The sequence below is a fragment of the Lycorma delicatula genome, chromosome 6 (genome assembly GCF_047948215.1).
Source record: "Lycorma delicatula isolate Av1 chromosome 6, ASM4794821v1, whole genome shotgun sequence".
Taxonomy (NCBI): domain Eukaryota; kingdom Metazoa; phylum Arthropoda; class Insecta; order Hemiptera; family Fulgoridae; genus Lycorma; species Lycorma delicatula.
In genome coordinates, this window is record NC_134460.1 from 7,430,993 (window position 1) to 7,455,141 (window position 24,149).

Genomic DNA, 24,149 nt, shown 5'->3' on the forward strand with positions numbered 1-24,149 from the left:
GCGCTGCGACTCCTCTTTGCTTTATTCAGAGGTGACTGCGCCCTTTTCCATTGGAAAATTTGTTGTTTCAGTTCCGGATCGTAGTTATACATTCAAGATTCATTTTTTTGTTTGCTTCCCCACCAAACCATCTGTTATTACTTCAGAGGAGGAATGAGAATGATATATATGAGTGTAAGTGAAGTGTAGTCTTGTACAGTCTCAGGCCGACCATTTCTGAGATGTGTGGTTAATTGAAACCCAACCATCAAAGAACAGCGATATCTACGATTTATTATTCAAATCCGTACAAAAATAACTGCCTTTATTAGGATTTGAACGCTGGAACTCTCGACTTCCAAATCAGCTGATTTGGGAAGAAGCGTTCACCACTAGACCAAGCCGGTGAGTTGTAGAAGGTCACCTGGTTAAAACATCTTCACCGTAGTTAATAATTCATACGCGTCTTTTCGGTTCTTCCCGAGTTTCACTAAAATTTTACGTTACAACGTTGTTCTAACTTTTTATCTATGCTGGACATGGTAGGCGAGTATCTAACACACGTTAGGAGAATCGTCACATAGGTCCACACATGGCACCGATCGACTTGAAACTGATCGTTATACATGGCTAAAAGAATGGGATACATGATGTATGTAGTATTACCAACCTTTGCAACACATTTTCCCTCAAGGTCACTATTATCATTACTTTTTAAACAGCCCTTGTATTTATAAATTACTTCATATGATGTACGAGTAGTAGATATGTTTTTATGAAATACAAGTTTTTTTTTTTTTTACATTTCAAATGAAGTTTATTAAATCAAATACACTGAAGTTATAGTAGGTGGTCAAGGTTGGAAGAGGTTATACAAAAGCAATATTAGTAGGTTGTGTAAATACACTGATGATAATGTCTGCCGAGGCATTTAAATCAGTGGCATCTTGACAGAGGCCAAACTGATGACTGTGTTATGCTATCAAGTTTAGAGGATCTAAAAGACGACCTTTAGTTAAGTCCATCAGGGCTAGGAATGGAGAGGGTAGTTTGGCGACCAGGATCGTCACAAGTCGATCTTCCCCTACAGAGTTTTGGATGCCAACTTTTTTTTTGTGGTGAATGTTCAATAGTATATAATGCTTCTGGTTTAACCAGTTTAATAATGCCTTATTTGGTACGTATGGTTAGTGCTATTTTACATGTATTCTAGCAGATCTGATAAGCTGTTCTATCTTTCTTGCCGTTTTTAGAGTTATAGTAGGTTTTCCTGTTGATGTTAACCGTTCTTCAGTATATGTATTTAAATTTCTACCCTTTTAATTTTTCCATAATTTGTTTTCATCTCTCTGGCATTATATTTTCTATCTTTAACTTTAGTCTTTCCAAAAGAGATTTATAATCCAACTTTACCAGCTATTTCCTGTAATATTAATATCTATATTTTTTTTGTCTCTGACTTCTAATAGAATTGCCATGTTATCTGCATAAACCAGATGATTTACTTCTAACAGAAATTTTTTTATTGTTATAATAAAAACATGCCCTGTTTAGTGCAAGCAGTTGCATAATTTAAAAGGGCAATGGATCACACTTATATTTCCAGAGATAGTAAATTCCCAAGATCCCTTTTTAAATTTTAATGGAGTTTTGTTTTTGAAGTTGATTTTTTTTCATTTGGTTTGGTCAAAAACTGCTACTTATTTTTAAAAAGCCATTCGCAAAAATTCAAAGGAAAGAAACTTGCCAAAAATATATATCAGGAAAAACTTATGATCAGGAAAAAAATGTAAAGAGACTGCTATCCAGAAATATGTATTATTTTTACCCATTAATTTTCTTGAAATTTTACATGAAAATAACACTGTGCTTTAATAACAGGATAATTAACTGTGAAGTCTACAAAAAATGAAAAGTACTTAAAAATATAATAATGTAATTTTCAGTTTAAAAAATCTTTCACGTAAGTTGTGTGAAACCAGTGTACCTTTCTCTTGCAACAAAAGAATTATAAAAGTCAATTCATTTTGTTAAAAATAAGTCTTGAAAAAAGTATTTGAATTTTCAGGCGGCTTTTCCTTGCAGTGATCGATCTTTTTTTTTGTTAATGGAATTGAAGTTTACTTAATTTTGGCCAGAAGCTCTTAATAAACCATCGGGTTTATGAAAGAATCAATGGTTGTGATGTGCTGCTGATATTAGCATATGGAGTCTCTTTGTACTGTTGATTGTTTTACCATTATGCACTTTGCGTATGTATAATGTTCTCTTTGTCTAGAAGTTATACATTTTCTAAACTAAAATTTTAGAAAGACAAATGTTTATTCAATATAACTACTATGATTCAGAATAAATGATTAATTGTTCCTTGATAATATCGGTTTTGACTGTCTGTTATCTAGACAAGAAATTTGTTAGGAATCGTGTAAAGGAAGTTCTATTTTTTTCATTTTCATCAAATATCTACCATCCAAATATTATTCTTTTTTCTTTGTAAATATGCTTTTATCAATTTTCACTACAAAACTGCTGCCGCCAAATTTTTTGCTATAGTTATTAATATAATAGAGAATTCAGGTTTTTTTTTTAAAAAAGAAGTCTAGCATTATTTAAAAACGTCTAATAAAACCAACAGAAAGTAGCTTGTTATTCAACCCATTTAATTTATGTCATCATTTCAGCCAAAAGAAGTATCTTATCAGTCGATAAAATATTTGGCTTGGCCGGCCTCTGGCGGGAATGTTAGCATCTTGGCTTTCATTCGAGGTCCCGGGTTCGAATCCCGGTCGCGCATGGCATTTCCACACGTTACAAAAATTGTCACTCATCTTATCCTCTGAAGCAATACCTAACGGTGGTCCCAGAGGTAAAAAAAAAGATAGTAAAGAAGTAAGTTTGAAACTAGTAAAATGAAAATAAAAACCATGTGACAATCTACTCATGTATATACAAAAAAATATTAAGTAAGACCTTTTATTAAGGTCTTACAAAAAATATATATTCAATATTTTATATTTTTTCTGCTTTGAGTTTCGCGGACCAGATTAATTAAAAACGTTTCCAACCAGTCAAATCGCAACTAAGTGTAGGTGTAATTTATTGATTATAAATTAACCCTACAATCGGTAACTTGATTAAATTATTTTCTCATAAGAAAATAAAAACTTGAAAGACAGAGGAGCTTAAAACTATGAATGAACTAACAGCAACCGATAACTTTTCATAGTGTAACCTTTTTAATTAAAAAAAATCGATATTTGGCTATCGATTCTTTTTTTGAACTATCGAAGATAAATTATCGTTATGTAGTGGTGGACTCGGGAATAGTTAAAAACGCACCTAATGGATGAGGTACAGAAGCTAGAACATCTTTCTTTAGTTTCAAAAATATGCACGGAACTGGAGAATCATTTAGGATTAAATGATAAAGATCTCGGTATGTAATTTGCTAGATATATTATTAAAAGTAATTGTTTTAAATATGTTTATTTTAGAGTAATTTATACTACAGTACTAACTAATTTTTGATTGTTTACATTTATACTATATAAAAGATTATTTATTTATTTTCTTATCTGATTTTTGATAGTATTTATTATTCTCCTCTTTTAACTTTATTCTATGCAGTTTTATATATTATGTGGTTTATCAAACGTATTGCATTTTGTCAGTACTTCAGTTAACTAAAGTTTTATTAGCAGTTCGTTTTGTTGTACGACCTATCTTTATTAAGGTTTTTTAGTCTTTCAGATTTAGTTGTATTTTATTTTCACACCCCATTGTAAACCAGGTTTGCGTTATACATAATTAAAATTTTATTGGTAACCAAAATAACATTTTGTTCAATTTGTGAATTTTAAGATTAACCAGTTCGTTTTATTGATACGGTTGTTTTCTGAACTTATTTTTTCTATTCTATTTCATGGTTATAAAAATTTTACAGCAAAAACAACTTTGAATGAGTCTTGAGTTGATTAAAGCCTGTGTGTGATTGCTTCTAAAAGTAGCATATTCATAAATAAATGTAATTTTCATAAAGAATTTTTGATATATTTTATTTACTTAAAAAGGTAAATTTTATGATTTCTTTAAAAAAAACAAACTGGTCCTCTTGTCTCTTACAGACTAATGTCAGATGATCAGAAATCTACATGTTAAATTGCAATACCATGGTGGTAATCTTTTTTCCAATTTGCATAGGCTGTTATTTGCACCTCATTTGCAATTTGAAACGATATTCTATGTTGGTTATGGTTACAAAAATTGTGAGCAACTTTGTGTTGTTATACTTTAGAATTTTATTAGAGTTAAGAGATTCTTTAGTACTGCTTGGCAGAGCAAGGAAAGCTTATGGCAACTTATGCAAAATTATTAACCTAAAAATTAACTCCTACGAATTCCAAAAATTGAATAATTTATTTTTATTTGTTAAAAGACAGAAAAAATAGTGATTGGTATTGTAACTTACTAAATACTAAAATTAAGTTAATTAATTTTCTCACTATGTTATTTCATTTCAGTTGAATATATAATTTGCCCTTAGCTTACACCCTTATAACATTTCAATGAATTCAGTAATTCGATTACAGTCATAAATGCTTGAAAAACTAATGTTCATTGTTTAAAAAGTGGTGAATTTTGATAATGTACAGTTTTTTTATTCAGGAGTTTACAGGTTGAGCTAGAAAATGTTAAGCGTATGACTAAATATGGATAAAAATATTACATTGTGCTTCTTAGATAGAAATATCGTTTCTCTGAGATAGAATTCTCATTATTGATAATATTATTTGTGTATTCCATGAAGAGAAATTTGTGGGTGATTTATTAGATGAGCAAATTGATTATTTTTTATGACAAAATCAAACCGTATTGTTTTGTTTTGAATCGCCTTAATAAAAACGCTAAGCACTTCATTGTTATTAAATATTTACTATGCTTACATATATTCTCATCAGAAGTATAACAACACCTATTTGGACTTAAGATACAAAATGGCTGTCAGAATATTTTTTGGTGACGATAAATATGCCGACCAATAATAATTAGAAAATTAAACTTGTTAATTTTTTCATGGGTTTATATTTATAGGAGAAAAGCCTTATTATATTTCTATTGGAATTTTTAGTTAATTACCAAATTATTTTAAAAAAACCAATGTATTTGAAACACAATTAATCAATTTCCTTTTTGCAGAAACAATATTACTCATAGTGGGTTTTAATTCGACTGACATAAGACTCCTAATCTTTTTGTATGATATGAGAAGTAAGAAGTAATTTACAAAAAACTTAAAATCTCTTGCCTACTTACGTATTAACGCCACCGCAGCTACAGCTGCTGTTTAGGTTATGTTGACTTTGTACGTATATGTTGACTTCGTGTACTGACAAATCGTACGTATATCAAAATAACCTAACTAAATATAACCTATGCTCGCTTTGCTCGCTAACCTCTTATAATTAACATTAAATATGCATAATATATACAACTTATTAATAATATAACCTTAATGTTATAGCACTGAAATCCGATTGACCTACTTTATTTTTAAAGCTGAAGCTGCGGTGGCGTTAATATGTAAAAGGTTAGCAAGCAAAGCAAGCGTAGGTTATATTTAGTTAGGTCATTTTTATATACGTACGATTTGTCAGTACACGAAGTCAACATAACCTAAACAGCAGCTATAGCTGCGGTGGCGTTAATATATAAGTACCCTCTTGCTACCTTTTAAAAAAATTGTTTTAAAAGTTTTTTAGCATGAATTACACATATATTATTTTTCATTTCAATTATGCCCTATAATAAAACTGGTTATAATATTGTATAGTTAAATAATCATAAGGAAATGTTTGCCCTCGTGATTAAAAATCTACTGGTGAAGCAAACGTATTTGAGCTAAGTAAGCGGGTAGTTCAGCTGTGCAACTTCCAATGATTCTACTTCCCGTCCGAGGCTTGGAGAAAAAAAAAGCTGAATTAGTGATGGAGCTGCCTGTGGGGTAAAAGCAGGTCTTTTAATCCTATTCCCAATTAGTCGATGACCAGCAACTAAATCTAGTTTAACTCAGAACCTCTAAATGAATTTGACCTGAAATCCAACAATTGGAAAGTACAGTTATCATAATTGACGGTTGTTTTTTCTGCTTAAAATGTAATTTGATCTATGATGCGTTTGAATTCATCCCTCACATCATGGCAAATTTAGACATTAATCCACATTTGTATGACTCTTTGGTGAAAATTAATCAATTATTCAACTTTCTAAATACTAAAAAGAAACATTTATTCCTAAAAATTAACAAAATTTATCTCTGACAAAGGAGACAGAACTGTATTTATGTAATACTTCCTTTGGATTGTGAAATTCTGTATTATTTTTTAAAGTAAATTATCCATCCTTTTAAAATGTTTTAAAACAATCTATAAAAGATTGTATAATTAATTATTCATTTATATAATTAATTTAAATAAATATATAATGTCATTTAAAGTTATTCTTATTTTAACATTATTATTGAAAAGTTGCTGTCTGATATTATGAATCACAATTTTGTTAAAAAAATCCATTTCCTAAAGATAACTTCCTGTAGAGACTATCACTCATGAATACATATTCTTATATTCTTAAATGCAAATTTTCTTTATCTCGCATCAACATCTTAGTGGAGATCGCATCATGAATCCTAGCTTTCAGTTCATTAGTGCTGTGAGAATGACGGTAGAATAATTCGGCATTTAAAAATCTCAGTAAAGAAAAATTACATACAAAATATCTATTGGTTTCACCAAAACATATCACCTTTTTAGAATGTTTCTAAAAGATCTTTTAAAGCAGTAATGGACATTCTCACATTATGGGTAAGACCCATCCTGCTGTGTAGACCCATCCTGCTGTGAAACCTTATGGTGTCATTCATTGAATAATTTTTCAGTTTATTGTTGAGAAACGTCTGATTTATGTTGTTGCATTATTCTGAAATCATAGTTACCACATGGCGGTTGTTATTGTCTAAAATATATTGCCCTATAATTCCATTTGAAGTCTTTTCTTAATTTGTTGATGTGATACTAGTTTCTACCCAAAACTTCTAGAAATTTGTATGAATGAGTGGCTAGTACATCCTGACTACCCCTCCCCCCACAACTACTGGATAGAGGAAGCCTCTCCACTATCATAGCCCTATACCAGAGGTCATCTTTTAGATCCTCTAAACTTGGTAACAAAAAATAGTCATGTTTGGCCTCTGTCAGGTTGTCACCGATGTAAATGCCTCAGCAGACATTTCCATCAGTGTATTTACTCAACCTATTTTTGCCTTCGTATGATCTCTTACAACCACAACCTCGGTGGTCAGAACACCACTGATAGCAGTGTAATATGTCCTTCACAAGTCTGTATGTTTAGTGGCTTTTATCTAAGTGTTTGTTGTTGACAGGCAGTTTTCCATTGTCCATTGTTTAGTTGTGATTTTTCAGTGACCGATCAGGAGAGAACAATATATCTGTATCAAGTTCTATTTTAAAGTTGATAAAAACAGTCGTAAATATTTATAAAATATTAACTCAAGCATTTGTTAACCGTGATTTAGGCCAGGTATAAATGTATAACTGGATAAAATATTTATTTTAAAAACGGTCAAACATTTAATGTTGATTATAAACAAACATTCAGGATAACTGGTATTACACCGGAAAATGTAATTTCTATTCAGAATGTGATTATGAAAGATCATAGATTATTGAAAACATCTGTAATGTAGTGCGGGATTATCATATGGGATGTGTTAGTAAATTTTTTCACAAGAATTCAACATTAGGACGCTGAGTAATGAGAAACAGCAACGTATAAATGTCTGTAGTGAACTGAAAGAATGTTAAACTGACTTAGATTCTTACCAAGATCATTACAGGTGACAAAAGTTGGGTTTACAGATACGATACTGAAATTAAGCAGCAATCGTCCCATTGGAAGAACCCAGTTTCATTTGCGCCAAAGAAATCTCATTAAGTGAAATTACAATATGAAACCCTTATTCATCTGTTTCTTTGATACTGATGGAATTATCCCCAAGTTTGTACCTCCTGGTCAGATGGTTAATAGAAAATTCTCTGAAGGAAACGTCCAGAAAAGCGGTAAAGGATGGGCCGAGTCCTTCATCCAATAATGCAAGGCTGCATATTAATTTCATTGTGCCGCAATATTTGGTGAAAAAAACTTAGCGGTTGTTCCTCATTCACTGTGTTTGCCTGACAGTTCTGTATGACTGCTTTTTCTTCTCCAGATTATAAATCAAGCTAAAGGCGCCAAGATTTGCCAGTAGACGAAATTCAAGGGTAATTGCAGGTGGTGCTGATTACAATTACCAAAAAAGAGTTTCAGGATGCATTATATTTATAGCAGAGCTCTAGAATTTGTATCTGAGTTTCCAAGGGGACTATTTTGAAAGTTATGGCATTTTTAAATCTTATATACATTTTAAAGCTCTTTGTTCCATTGTTACAATTTTCTGGTTATGCTGTTATTTTAGGCAATAATGAAACATTTTTATGTTAGCCTAAGTTGGTAATGGTTTTTATGATTTCATTGTATATTTGCAATTATGATTTCTTCTTTTTCAGATGTTTCTCTTTTCTTTTCTCCCAATATTTTCTAAGCGCATGTGCATTCTTTCAATCTTCACTCAATTTTAAATTTGGATTTGATTTTTTTCTGTTCAACCTGAGGTTTCATTATTTGTTTTATCATATCGCTATAATCTCTTGTGTTTTTACACCTTTAATTTTGATATTTCCTTTTCCCATGTCTTCCTTAACTACTTTAAACTGGTTTTTTTTCTTTCAGAATTGTCCTCTAGTTTCGTCACTAATCATCCTCAATTTAATGTGACAGAATATTAATCTTTTCATCTTGAATATTGTTGAAATCTTTTCAACTTCTTTTGTATAAATTTTATTGTTTCTTAACTTGTATTCTCCATTTACTCTAATTAATCCTAGAATCTTCCTCAAAATTTTCCTTTCATTCTTTTCTTTTCAATCACCTCCATCACCATCTTCTTTCTTTGTGCTAAACATTCTATAGCATTATTTTAACAATGATGAAGAGTGCTTTCTTGTTGTACACACAAGGTCTCCTCAGAAAATAATCAAACTTTATTTTTTTAATCTTTATTATTAATTTTACAGATTATTGGTTCTTGTCCCCTTCAAAGTACTCCCTTCCTTATTCACACTCTTTTCTGAGTATTGTTTCTGCTTCATTCGAAATGGCTTTTTGGTATGTGATGAATTTGCTTTAACGTCATCAATAGTCTCAAAACGGCATATTTCATCGCTGATTTTAATTTTAGAAAAAAAAGTCATAAGAAGCCAGGTCTGGCAAGATGGGAGGGTGAGGGAGGACAGTCATCTGATTTTTGGCACAAGACTGACGAATTGACAAAGCTGAGCGTGCATTGCAGTGAAGGAACCATGAGTTGTCTCGCCACCAGTCCAGTCTCTTTTCAGGGATTTTTTCACATAACCATTGTAAAATGCCTTGATAGTATGCACAATTCACCGTTTCACTTTGAGGGAAGAATTCAAAATGCACACTTCCATTAAAATCGAAAAAACAGAGAGCATCACAGACATCGGAATGAGGCTGACGTGCTTTCTTGGTGTGTGGAAACTCTTTGCCAATTCGACTGATTGAACTTTTGTGTCGATGTTGTAGTTGTAAACCCAACTCCCGTTATGATCCTTTGCGTGAATGTTTCAAGGTCATCTACTTGTTCAATAAGTTGCAGAGAAATGTCCACTCGATGTTCTTTCTGCTGTTCAGACATTAAATTAGGAAAAAACTTTGTTGCGACTCTATGCGCGTTCAGTTTTTCAGTCAAAATGTCTCAGTATGATTCGATCAAGATGCTAATCTCTTCTGTAAGTTCTCTGACGGTCAATAGGACCAGATCGTTGATGCCATCGGTTGAAGTTGAATGCCTTCCTGATCGACGATCATCTTTAATCGATTGATGATTGCTTTTAAATTGTGAAAACCATTCGTAACATCGCATACGATCCAGAACATCCATGAACCAAGGAACCATGAGTTGTCTCGCCACCAGTCCAGTCTCTTTTCAGGGATTTTTTTCACATAACCATTGTAAAATGCCTTGATAGTATGCACAATTCACCGTTTCACTTTGAGGGAAGAATTCAAAATGCACACTTCCATTAAAATCGAAAAAACAGAGAGCATCACAGACATCGGAATGAGGCTGACGTGCTTTCTTGGTGTGTGGAAACTCTTTGCCAATTCGACTGATTGAACTTTTGTGTCGATGTTGTAGTTGTAAACCCAACTCCCGTTATGATCCTTTGCGTGAATGTTTCAAGGTCATCTACTTGTTCAATAAGTTGCAGAGAAATGTCCACTCGATGTTCTTTCTGCTGTTCAGACATTAAATTAGGAAAAAACTTTGTTGCGACTCTATGCGCGTTCAGTTTTTCAGTCAAAATGTCTGTCTCAGTATGATTCGATCAAGATGCTAATCTCTTCTGTAAGTTCTCTGACGGTCAATAGGACCAGATCGTTGATGCCATCGGTTGAAGTTGAATGCCTTCCTGATCGACGATCATCTTTAATCGATTGATGATTGCTTTTAAATTGTGAAAACCATTCGTAACATCGCATACGATCCAGAACATCATTTCCGTAAACTTGTTTCAAAAGTTGAAATGTTTCTGTGAAAGTTTTCCCCGGTTTGACGCAAAATTTTAGGTTACATCGTTGCTCCTGAAAAACGCACATTACAAAAATCACTACTATTGCTTAAACACGTTACACTCAAATAACAATAACAAGAGAAGTAAGTGAGATATCAACAATCCTAGAACGTGTGGTTACAGAGGAGATTATGTGGAACATAATACTGCCAACCGCACATCACTAAATATCTTGCTTGGTGTGTTATTAAAAATGTTTGATTATTTTCTGAACAGATGTCGTATTTTGGTAGATCCTAAAGCAGTTTATATCTTTCTTACTCTTTCTTTCAAAGGAATAATAATAGGTTTTCGTGTTGGTATTAAATATTCTTCTAGATGTTTAGATTTATCAATAATTGTAATGTTTCCATAATTTATTTTCATCTCTCTGCTGTTATTTTTTCTATCTTTAATCATAACTTTTATCTTTTCAAAAAAATTTGTAATCCAACTTTACCAGCTATTTCCCGTAATATTTTATCTGTATTTTTTTGATAGGATCACATCACCTTCCTCATCAGCCAAACAATTTACTTCTATCTCTGATCATCCTAATATTATTTCTTTAATTATAATTCTTTTCCATATGCTTTATTATTTACAAACCTTTTACTGTGAAATAAATATAATAAATTACTGGCCAAATGAAGTCTTATTCTTACTTAAATTTTTTTAATCTTTGTGTGTTTGTAAAACAGATAAATCAAATGAAAAAAAATAAAAAAATAATTTTATATATTTTTTTATTTAAAAAAAAAATTAATTTCTATTAAATTTTTAAATAACATTGAACAATTTATGTGTAACAATTGTTCGTTAAATTTTCAATTTCAAAATAGTACTCTGTACAACTGTTTTTCACTCACTGAGCCTTTCCCTATCATGTGTCCTTAGTTTACTAAATTTAACAAACTAAAATGAGAGTTCTACCATTTGCTCAGCTACTAGTTAATAAATGGGTATAACGTAATAGAATTATACTTTATTTAAAAGCTACATTTTAAAAGTTCAGGTTACACTAAAACATATCAATAGATATTGCTACTTTGTATTTGTATTTAGTTTCTGTTTTTTTTTTTTTTTTTTTTTTTTTGTCTTCAGTCCTTTGACTGGTTTGATGCAACTCTCCAAGAATCCCTATCTAGTGCTAGTCGTTTCATTTCAGTATACCCTCTACATCCTACATCCCTAACAATTTGTTTTACATATTCCAAACGTGGCCTGCCTACACAATTTTTCCCTTCTACCTGTCCTTCCAAAATTAAAGCGACTATTCCAGGATGCCTTAGTATGTGGCCTATAAGTCTGTCTCTTCTTTTAACTATATTTTTCAAAATGCTTCTTTCTTCATCTATTTGCCGCAATACCTCCTCATTTGTCACTTTATCCACCCATCTGATTTTTAACATTCTCCTATAGCACCACATTTCAAAAGCTTCTAACCTTTTCTTCTCAGATACTCCGATTGTCCAAGTTTCACTTCCATATAAAGCGGCACTCCAAACATACACTTTCAAAAATCTTTTCCTGACATTTAAATTAATTTTTGATGTAAACAACTTATATTTCTTACTGAAGGCTCGTTTAGCTTGTGCTATTCGGCATTTTATATCGCTCCTGCTTCGTCCATCTTTAGTAATTCTGCTTCCCAAATAACAAAATTCTTCTACCTCCATAATCTTTTCTCCTCCTATTTTCACATTCAGCGGTCCATCTTTGTTATTTCTACTACATTTCATTGCTTTTGTTTTGTTCTTGTTTATTTTCATGCGATAGTTCTTGCGTAGGACTTCATCTATGCCGTTCATTGTTTCTTCTAAATCCTTTTTATTCTCGGCTAGAATTACTATATCATCAGCAAATCGTAGCATCTTTATCTTTTCACCTTGTACTGTTAATCCGAATCTAAATTGTTCTTTAACATCATTAACTGCTAGTTCCATGTAAAGATTAAAAAGTAACGGAGATAGAGAACATCCTTGTCGGACTCCCTTTCTTATTATGGCTTCTTTCTTATGTTCTTCAATTGCTACTGTTGCTGTTTGGTTCCTGTACATGTTAGCAATTGTTCTTCTATCTCTGTATTTGAACCCTAATTTTTTTAAAATGCTGAACATTTTATTCCAGTCTACGTTATCGAATGCCTTTTCTAGGTCTATAAACGCCAAGTATGTTGGTTTGTTTTTCTTTAATCTTCCTTCTACTATTAATCTGAGGCCTAAAATTGCTTCCCTTGTCCCTATACTTTTCCTGAAACCAAATTGGTTTTCTCCTAACACTTCCTCCACTCTCCTCTCAATTCTTCTGTATAGAATTCTAGTTAAGATTTTTGATGCATGACTAGTTAAACTAATTGTTCTGTATTCTTCACATTTATCTGTCCCTGCTTTCTTTGGTATCATTACTATAACACTTTTTTTGAAGTCTGACGGAAATTCCCCTTTTTCATAAATATTACACACCAGTTTGTATAATCTATCAATCGCCTCCTCCCCTGCACTGCGCAGTAATTCTACAGGTATTCCGTCTATTCCAGGAGCCTTTCTGCCATTTAAATCTTTTAATGCTCTCTTAAATTCAGATCTCAGTATTGTTTCTCCCATTTCATCCTCCTCAACTTCCTCTTCTTCCTCTATAAAACCATTTTCTAATTCATTTCCTCCGTATAACTCTTCAATATATTCCACCCATCTATCGACTTTACCTTTCGTATTATATATAGGTGTACCATCTTTGTTTAATACATTATTAGATTTTAATTTATGTACCCCAAAATTTTCCTTAACTTTCCTGTTTGCTCCGTCTATTTTACCAATGTTCATTTCTCTTTCCACTTCTGAACACTTTTCTTTAATCCACTCTTCTTTCACCAGTTTGCACTTCCTGTTTATAGCATTTCTTAATTTCCGATAGTTCCTTTTACTTTCTTCATCACTAGCATTCCTACGTTCATCCATCAGCTGCAATATATCGTCTGAAACCCAAGATTTTCTACCGGTTCTCTTTATTCCACCTAAGTTTGCTTCTGCTGATTTAAGAATTTCCTTTTTAACATTCTCCCATTCTTCTTCTACATTTTCTACCTTATCTTTTTTACTCAGACCTCTTGCGATGTCCTCCTCAAAAATCTTTTTTACCTCCTCTTCCTCAAGCTTCTCTAAATTCCACCGATTCATCTGACACCTTTTCTTCAGGTTTTTAAACCCCAATCTACATTTCATTATCACCAAATTATGGTCGCTATCAATGTCTGCTCCAGGGTAAGTTTTGCAGTCAACGAGTTGATTTCTAAATCTTTGCTTAACCATGATATAATCTATCTGATACCTTCCAGTATCGCCTGGCTTTTTCCAAGTGTATATTCTTCTATTATTATTTTTAAATTGGGTGTTGGCAATTACTAAATTATACTTCGTGCAAAACTCTATAAGTCGGTCCCCTCTTTCATTCCTTTTGCCCAGCCCGTATTCACCCACTATATTTCCTTCCTTGCCTTTTCCAATGCTTGCATTCCAATCTCCAACTATTATTAAATTTTCATCTCCTTTTACGTGTTTAATTGCTTCATCAATCTCTTCGTATACACACTACCTCATCATCATCATGGGCGCTTGTAGGCATATAGACGTTAACAATCGTTGTCGGTTTAGGTTTTGATTTTATCCTTATTACAATGATTCTATCGCTATGCGTTTTGAAATACTCCACTTTCCTCCCTATCTTCTTGTTCATCACGAAACCTACTCCTGCCTGCCCATTATTTGACGCTGAGTTAATTACTCTAAAATCACCTGACCAAAAGTCGCCTTCCTCTTCCCACCGAACCTCACTAATTCCTACTATATCCACGTTTACCCTATCCATTTCCCTTTTTAAATTCTCTAGCCTACCAACCTTTTTTAAGCTTCTAACATTCCACGCTCCGACTCGTAGAATGTTATTTTTTACTTTTCTGGTGACCCCTTCCTTAGTAGTCCCCACCCGGAGATCCGAACGGGGGACTATTTTACCTCCGGAATATTTTACCAAGGAAGGCGCCTCCATTATTGCTTTTGAAAATGCAGAGCCACATTTTCTTGGAAAAAAAAACAGCTGTAGTTTTCCATTGCTTTCAGCTGCGCAGTACTCAGAGGACTGAGTGATGTTGATATGGCCGTTTAAGTCATTGTGACTTACGCCCCTAACAACTACTGAAAGAGCTGCTGCCCTCTTTCAGGAATCATTCCTTAGTCTGGCTCTCAACAGATACCTCTCCGATATGGTTGCACCTTCGGTCCAGCTACTCTGTATCCCTGAGCACTCAAGCCCCCTCACCAACGGCAAGGTCTCATGTATCATAGAGGAGGTAGTTTCTGTTATATAAAGATATTGTAGTGAACATACATCTTGTAAGCTGTATTTCATATAGTTAACTTCATTTTGAGACAAAGTAGTACGCATTAAGAAATCGATGTTGCTTTTTAATAGGTGGAATTGAAAATATTTACCATTGGTGCTTATAAGGTTGCGTGCTATTCGTCGATAAAGGAATACCCGACCGATCTCTACTGTAAATATATTTATTTTGTATCTTTATAACATTCTCAATTGTATATTTGAGATTGTATGTATACATTTCATATTTTTATTAATGTTTGTTTAATTTTTGGTTTTTTTTGTTGTTGTAGGATTCATTTATTTCAAATCTTTTACGTATCATACAACATATGAGACCAAATAAGTCATCATCAAATATTAATAATGATATAGATAAAACACCTCCATTAATGAGTGCCGATAAACTAGCGAAAAAATTTCCAGGTCTTGCTATACCTAATGATTCATTTAAATCGATATTAGATAGTAAAGACAATGATAATAATGATGATGAAAACGATAACGATAAAAAGAGTAAAGGGAAACATAAAATTGATAAAGATAAGATTGAAGATAACGATGACGATGGCCATAGTAAAAAGAAAAGTAAGAAAATGAAAAAATTATACAATGAAAATGATACGGTCGATGATGCGATAGCAGCTTTAGAGGCTCTGGCACCTTCTCAAGTGTACGTATTAATTAATTTATTTTGTTTTTTCTATTATAAAATTAAATTTTTATTTGTTTGCGTAGGTTGGTTTATATAAACATGTTTTTTCTTTTTAACTTATTTTTTTTAATTATTTACAGTATGCACCTTGGTTTTAGCTTTATTAAATTCTGATGTTATGTCTTGGTGACATTATAAAAGAGATCTCGACAGAATATTATTATTAAAAATGTGTCATAAGGGTGAGTTTTCAAGATACAAAATTAGGCTATCAGATCAATATTTGGCACCCAAAAATATACGTGATTTACTATATAAAATATGTCTCTTATTGACACTTAATCGTTGACATTGAAGATACGATTAGGAATTTATTAGAAGAAAAAATATGTAAAGGAGAATGAAGAATAAGAGTTGCCGATGAGACGGTAATTTTAGCCGATAACACGCATGTGCTTCAAAGATTTTAAAGTCCTGGAGGAAGGAATGAAATATAGGAAAAACTAAAGTAACGGAAGTAAACGGCAAAGATAAGCGAAGGAAGAATAGAAAAAGTAAAAAAATTACTGACATTTGGGAAATATGGTGTAAGAGAACAGGAAAGCACAACAGAAGTAAAAGGAAGGATAGCAGTGGCAGTGGAAGCTTTCAATAAGAACAGGAAATTACTGTGCAGTTAAAAGTCTGAATTTTGAGTTAAGGAAGAGGTTAGTCAAACGCTATGTGTGAAGTGTCTTGTTGATCGGAAGTGAAACACGGGTGATAAGGAAAAGGGAGAGGGACTAGATTGAGTTTTTTGAGATGCGAATAGGAAGAAGGATGGGAAAAATAAGATGGACGAATAAGGAGAGGATATGCAGTTACAGGAAATGGAATCTTAACAACCGCATCAAAAGAATTGGAAGAAGGAGAAAGAAAGGGGAGGAAGAAGAAGGATGTGGTTAATAGGTAAGTTGAAAATCGGAACTACAGCAAGTGAAAGAGGGTTTGGGATAGATTTGGATGGAGACTGGTTGCAGTAAGGGACCTACACCGTTAGGCAGAACACCAGATGATTAATAAGTGTTATGTAAATCGATATTGTGTTTATATTTATAAATTTACATTCTTTGTTAAAATTCAATAATTTCTTAGTTTTAAAACGATTATCCACCTCTATCAAACCAGACAGCTGAACTGTTTTCACGTGATGAAACATAATACTACAGTTTATGTGAAAGTAGCTTATTATTCTTCGATTGCCAACTTTACTAAATTACTGAACTATCTAAAAAAATCTTTACACCGATTTATTTAAAGTACAATTAAAAGAGTTTCTTTTATAGAAACAATATTATCTGCGTATGAATTTAAAAATAATAGTAATTAACCCTTTGAAGACCAGCTGATTTTTTGTTAAGGTCAGTTTTACGGTAAAGAAACCGACCGGCAATTTTTCGTCAATCTCATTTTACATGAGAAAGATGATTTTGCAAAATTTTGTCAGCATCAAAATGATGTTTGTGCTGATCACATGTTTGGTTGTCATGTAGACATGGAAGTCTGCTTGATAGAGGTTACGTTTATTACTGTTTAAAATCGACGTGACATTACAATTAATATTCAGATGGTAAACAAAAATAATTATTATTTTGCACTTGACGACCGTTTGTGTTTTTATTTTAGAGAACATTTAATCGTGTTCGTCGTGTAATATGTAAATGTTGTTCATCGTTATTGTTTTACATCGGCCGTGAAATCATAGTACTTTCAGAGTGAAAAGGAATGCTTTATTTTATTTATTTAGTTTTTTACAATACTGTATTTATTGGTGTATCGAATAGTACGTAAATGAGCCGAGAACATTGTGCGTTTATCATTGTATACGTATTTCATCTTATTGTTTTATTTTCTTTTTCCCAGTAGTATTTATTAGCGTGTTGCTATAATACGCAAAATGTGCGGTGTACTTAGAACACAGAGTGAAATAGATCGGGAACTTAGGAAAGTTCAACCTGATAGTGATTTGTGTACCGACTTCTAAAAATTTTATAAATTTGATTAAAATTTATCAATTTCTCTCTAAAGATCATGGAATTTTCAGGTTTAACACAAAACAGGACAACAATTCTAAAAATTATGATTCCCATCGTAAAATTGTTTCTTGATTTTGAGTTTTCAAACTCATTTTTTTTCATTTTTTGGTTTCTTTAATGTTTAGAAAACTTTTTGAATAAGATATGACCACAAAAATATTTCTAGTTGATAGTGCATTGGTTTTCCTACTATTAAAAAAAACAATTAAAAAGTATTAATAATAAAAAAATTTATAAATATTTTAGCACACGCTTACAAATACTCACCGTAAGGCACTGTGAGTTTTTTTAACAACAATAATATGAGCATGTGTTTTTTTTTAACCATCTCCAAAAAAGGTCTGGTCCTCAAAGCGTTAAACAATGATCCCATTCAGTGTGTGCTTAAACAATTTTAATTAATACCTTCTGAACTCCGATTTCTTTTTAATTGTTTTTATATTTAGTACCATCATGTGTTTACTTTAACATTATTTAGTGTTTATATTTTAAATAATTAATATAGATTTTAATCGCATATATTTTATAGATGCGATTAAAATCACATATTATTTTATTTTATAGTTAATATAAAATTATTATAAATTAAAAATTTTTTAATTAACTAGTCTTATGATGGTGGTCTAATCAAGGTTTTACCATGGTTTCCCTTGATCCATCCATGAAAATATTGAAGAAGTTCTATTTTTTAATTTGTGAAGTAGCATCTACTCATTTCTGGTATGTTCTGTATAATATACTAGCTAGCCTGTCTAACCGGAACCTGGACCCTTGGATGAACCACGAGCTAACTTGGGTTTGTGGCTTTCGGGTAGGCCAAGGAACCTACCTCCATGGCCGCAGAGCTTGCTTCACTTGCCATTACCAATTTTTGAGAAGGACCAATTTTTGCCCTGGACACCTGCACAGCTTGCTTAAATCGCCATTCCCATCTACCCAGAGGGCGCCACTTCCTGGACCCCTACACAGTACGTTATCCTCATGGTTGTTATAATAATACCGATAAATAATATAGTATTCAGGCTTTATATGCCTGTACGGCAAAGAATTCATAACTTATTTCTTCGTCACTGTAGCAGAAATATAAAAATGAAGTAAAAGGATTAATCTACTTTTTCCTTAATGAATATCCTTAATTCACAACTTCACCCTCGTCGGGCGAGAAGAAATAATGAATATTTTTAATATATTTACCTTCAAAGGAGCTAGAGCCTCGGTCGACAGCTTAAAACCTTCCCTGGGATAACTCGAATACAAGTGTATTCTCAAAATTTGAAAGTAATCGGTCGGTTGGTTCTCATGTGATGAGAAAACAGACAAACTCTATATATACACATTTCCGAATAACCGTGATTTCTTAGATCAAGAGTGTACCTGGTGCATGCAAAAGTTAGTATTCAACATACTATCAGATAGCCGGTTAAAATTTTGAAAATCGGATAATTGTTTGCAGAGATATTATAAGAGCACCCTGTTGCACCTCCCAAAACAGGCACCCTGTTTGTTACAGTTGATGGTGATGATTGGTCTAGCCTCCCATGAGGTGCTTGCATACTTCACCTCTCTAGCCTCAGACACAGTCCTTATGGCATGCCCATTATTGTTAAACAGAAACTTTTAAAATTTATTTAATATTATTTTATTTAACGTAAATTCTATTAATAATTCTGTTCTTTTTGTAATATTATTCAATCGATCGATTCAAATCATTCAGTTCCAACCCGGTTCACGCGGTGATAGATGATCAAGTTCATAGTTCATTAAAGTTTACGCTTCAGCCGGCAAATCTCCACTACTATATATCTATATATATATTTTAGAGATTTTTTGAGATAAAATATATCGAAAAATTTTTTCAGTTGTGCCAAGAAACATCGGTAAAAATTTGGTTGTGATTGATCGAGTAGTTTTCTCTTTTTGTTTATCCTGAACAAACAAAAACCCTCTTCCTGTCTATATAATAGTATAGATGTAAATATAGATATGTATTGGGACATATGGCATCACAGTTCTGTGTTTAATTTTATCGTATAGAATTACTATTCTATTCAATGTTACTACACCGTTATTTTATTTAAAGATCGTCCAAGGTGAAACGATAATCGACAGAAAAATATCATTATCGGCCATAATGATGTACCGCAACGAAAACTAACAGAAAATTTTGAAGAAATGAAGCTTCAGTACATCGGTAACAAACACGCGGATGAAAAATCGCTCGATCAGGAGAGAGAGTTAATAGATACTAGGTCGATAAGGGGAAAAGCACAGATCAGGAATATTCTAACATCAGGGTATGGAGTAGGGAAAATTAATAATCTCAGTTAGTTTTTAAAATTTCAAAATACGATTTTGAGTTCTAAAAATTCAAAAAATAAACGATATATGGGATGTATCTTATTTAGAAAAAGGAGGGCTAAGAGAGTAGGATAATCGACTGTATGAATAATATGTAACTGATATTTTATGCGACTGGAATAGTATCAACAAAAATTAGAATAAGGAAAAACAAGTTTTTTTTGTCTTCAGTCATTTGACGGGTTTGATGCAGCTCTCCAAGATTCCCTATCTAGTCTAGTGCTAACAAAAAGTAATGGAAATATTTATGTTCATTTGAAATAATATCGATCGAGAAATAAATTGTGAAGATTTTATTATTTAATCTAGCGATACAAATAAGAATTGTAAATATGTTTCTTTAGATGTTAATGAAAATTTAATTAAACGGATATAACAGAGATGCAGTATTTTTTGTCGAGTGTGCCGCAAAAGGAAAAAATAAAAATTATTAGATTTTGTGGTCAAGGACACACGTCGCAGACAGCAACGTCGCCAGCAGAGTTGTCGATTTCGCAATACCGGGCTAGAATTTGTCAACAAATATAATAAACGTTGTAATACGAGTACGTTGTGCAGTGTAAATGTTTTGTTATCGATAAATCATTGCGCTAAGCTCTTTACAAGATTAAAGTATCTAAATATTTTATTTAATTCTGACTTCCTGTTCGCGGCTGTTTCTGTGTTGTCGGAATGTAATAAAAAAAGGTAAAATTAGATTTTATTATTTTTGTATTTGCAAATATAATGTGTGTTCGATGCAGAGCGTAATATTTTCAGTTTAGTCTTCTGTTCTTGTAGCGTAAATGTTATTTACCGTATTGTTTTCCTTTATTATAGTTGACGCGTAAACTCTTCTTGCGATTCTGGTATATAATTATAAATTTAACAAACTTTAAATAGCGTTTATGCGATTTATTATGTTTTTCTTTTATCTTACGTAACCGCTACCCGATCAGACCATCAGGAAACGATAACGAAAAGACTTTAAGGAATAGGAACGTATCTCATCGACCCCAATAATAGTAAAATTTTATATAGAAATAACCCACTACTTTACGCAAGAAAGAGTTGCAGGAATCCAGATTTTTAGACGTTAGCGAATTAAATTTTTATAAGGCTCGTATTTTTGTATTGTATTGTAATCAGCAGCTCCCGGGTATTTTTGGGGGAAGGAGGAGTTAGTATTTAGCATATGCAAGCGTACTCCTGGAATAGTAGTAATTCTAACAGATATTACGTTAAAGTCTAGGTTTTTTATTTTATATAATTCTTGCACTAACTACATAGCAATGACTGAGATGCGCAGAGCAGCATGGCGCATCACGTGTCCCATCTGCACCAATAGCAACAGAGTAGGGAAGCGCAGCTGGCCTGGCAGCACACATACACACTCTCAACGAGAAAGATGGCGTCATCGAACTAGCCAAACGTCATTTATGGCGACATTTAAATGGCTATTAAAAATTAATATTAAAATTAAAAACCGTAAAATTCTACAATAAATCACAGAATCGTCCTAAAATTGATCAAATCACTTGAAAATGTTCACAAAAATATACTCTATGTCCTAATCAACTAATCAAGTAAATATTTAATTAATAAATATTTAATAAAAACAGAAAACTGAGGGACGCGATAACACGTGGTTTTAATACGGCCCTCTTACCTAAAATATATCCTTCTTTACACGTGAAAAAGATATTGTTTTAAACGGTTAATTACTTAAGAGTTAAAAACTACATGAAGTTAATAAACGAACCCGTAATTTAAATGTAAATCGGAAAAACAAATAAAATAAATTCGCGTGATGTACACATTATTAAATATATAATCAACTTTTTAATTTAACCCTTAACTGGGCCCGCAAAGGGTAATCTTACCCACGAGTGCGTGGGGTCGCTTTCTTTCATTAATTAAAATTTTATCGGGGGCTATAACTCTGGAACCGATGAAAACAAGTACCGCTTACGATATATCGTAGAAAACCTCTCGATCAGAGCTTATTACTGCATTTAAGAAAAAGTCCAAAATCCAATTTTTTTAAATATTGGCTTTTTTTACGCTTTTGGTTCATCCGATTCTAATCAAAAGGGGAGGTGCACAACTAGATCTGTTACAACAGTTTTAAATCCAACATTCTACGGCTAATCGTTTTTGAGCTACGCGAGGTAATTACGTACGCAGCACATACATATGTACAGACGTCACCAGAAACAAATCAAAATGGATATTTCCGTTGAAATCTGAATACCGAAATTATTCGCGATTACAATACTTCCTTTTACGTAAAAATAAAAGTTGTAAATTATAAGTAAAAAATAACTAAAACACTTTAAGGAATATATCTTATCCATCTTAATAACGGTAAAATTATATAAACAAATAACTCACAGTATGCGATGAAAGTCGCGGGCATCCAAAACGATAATGAACTAAGTTTTGATAAGACTCGACGCACAGAATTTTATATGAATTTAAAAACATTAGATTTAGATAAAATTAATTAGTCACCTGTTAAAAAGAAAAAAAAAATTATTACTAGTGAAATATCTATTAGAATTTTGTTAACGCATTTAATTTTGGTAATCGTTAATTGTGTAATGTAACGTAGAATATTAAAATAAAGATCACTCGCTACCAGAAGGACGTTTATTATTTAAAAAAAATGTATTTTCGAACGGAAAATATTAACATACTTAAAAAGCGCGTAACATTTTTTTATAATAAATAATAGAATCCGTATTTACAATTTTTCAGATTTTTCTTTCAGCGGTAAATCTATTGGTTCTCTGATGTGTGTAATTTTCACGCGAATAAATAACAACAGACTTCGATTTTTCAAAAGGGGTGAAGGAAGGTAAAGAAAAAAAAAATTGCCCCTGCCTCCGGTTAATTTACTAAAAAAACATAAATAAAAATAATAAATTTAACGAGATACGATACAGGCACTCTACTATCCGAATCCGTATGACCGGAAGGCGTCCCCAGGGGGCGATCGAGGAGCGACGACTCCCGAAAACATCTATGTCCAGACAGGAGCCGGGTAAATTCGTAGCCTGTGTTCCCGTGCTTTCGCTCCACCCAGTTCCTGACGTCGCTTAATAATATTCTCAGTATGTACTGTTTTGATACGGCGTAAACAGTTTAACAAATATGTAACGTTAGAATTATAAGTAAATATGAAAAATTAAGTAATTTCAGCGATTAACATTTCTAGACCGATAACGGAAAAGTCTACTTCGTCGAAATAAAGTTCAAATATAATTTAGGCAGACCAACAGGTCCTTTCGCCAACCGCGCGAGAAACCGAAAAAAGGATATTTTTATCCCTTTATAGGGGATTGAATAATACCGGAAAATATGTTCGCTGGGAAACATTTCTGCCCTTTCAATAAAATTTTGAGATACAGGACCCTTAAGGTCCATATCTCCTTGCCTGCTACACCTATCGTGACAAATTAATCGCCGTCACGTACAAAAAATCATCGTGCCGATTTCATCCAAATCGGTCCATCCGATCGAGAGATACCCGGTTTCTCGAATTCTTCATCGCTGAAATCGTGTCGTTTGGTTAGAAACAGACATGAACGGTAGCGGTTCGTAGCTAAATTTAACGAGGTTGATTTTCTTAGCCTTTTCAAGGCCGCGGTTAAAGTTTTCTGTAAAATAAAAGAACCGAAAACAAGAATGAATCGATAGCAGAAAGCAGGATAATAATCTAATTCTACACTTTATTAGATTCAAGAATACGGCCCACCGTTTCTAAGCATATTACGCTTAAAAGGCCTATTCGGTTTAATCGAATTTTTTTTTTTTGTCTTCAGTCATTTGACTGGTTTGATGCAGCTCTCCAAGATTACCTATCTAGTGCTAGTCGTTTCATTTCAGTATACCCTCTACATCCTACATCCCCAACAATTTGTTTTACATACTCCAAACGTGGCCTGCCTACACAATTTTTTCCTTCTACCTGTC

General features: G+C 32.6%; 2 protein-coding genes across 14 annotated transcripts in view; one reads left to right on the plus strand and one right to left on the minus strand.

Annotated features, from left to right (window-relative positions):
• The window catches only part of LOC142326453 (uncharacterized), a 102,517-nt gene that overhangs the window by 74,519 nt on the left and 3,849 nt on the right, over positions 1–24,149 (minus strand). The gene's annotated exons all lie outside the window — the stretch shown is intronic.
• The window catches only part of LOC142326454 (uncharacterized), a 161,834-nt gene continuing 140,980 nt past the window's right edge, over positions 3,296–24,149 (plus strand). For all 13 annotated transcript variants that reach the window (XM_075368989.1, XM_075368984.1, XM_075368985.1 and 10 more), the window contains exons 1-2: positions 3,296–3,415; positions 15,398–15,777. In XM_075368989.1, coding sequence (XP_075225104.1) covers positions 3,401–3,415; positions 15,398–15,777 — 395 coding nt within the window. In that variant the 5' untranslated portion in view covers positions 3,296–3,400. The remainder of the gene's footprint in view (positions 3,416–15,397; positions 15,778–24,149) is intronic.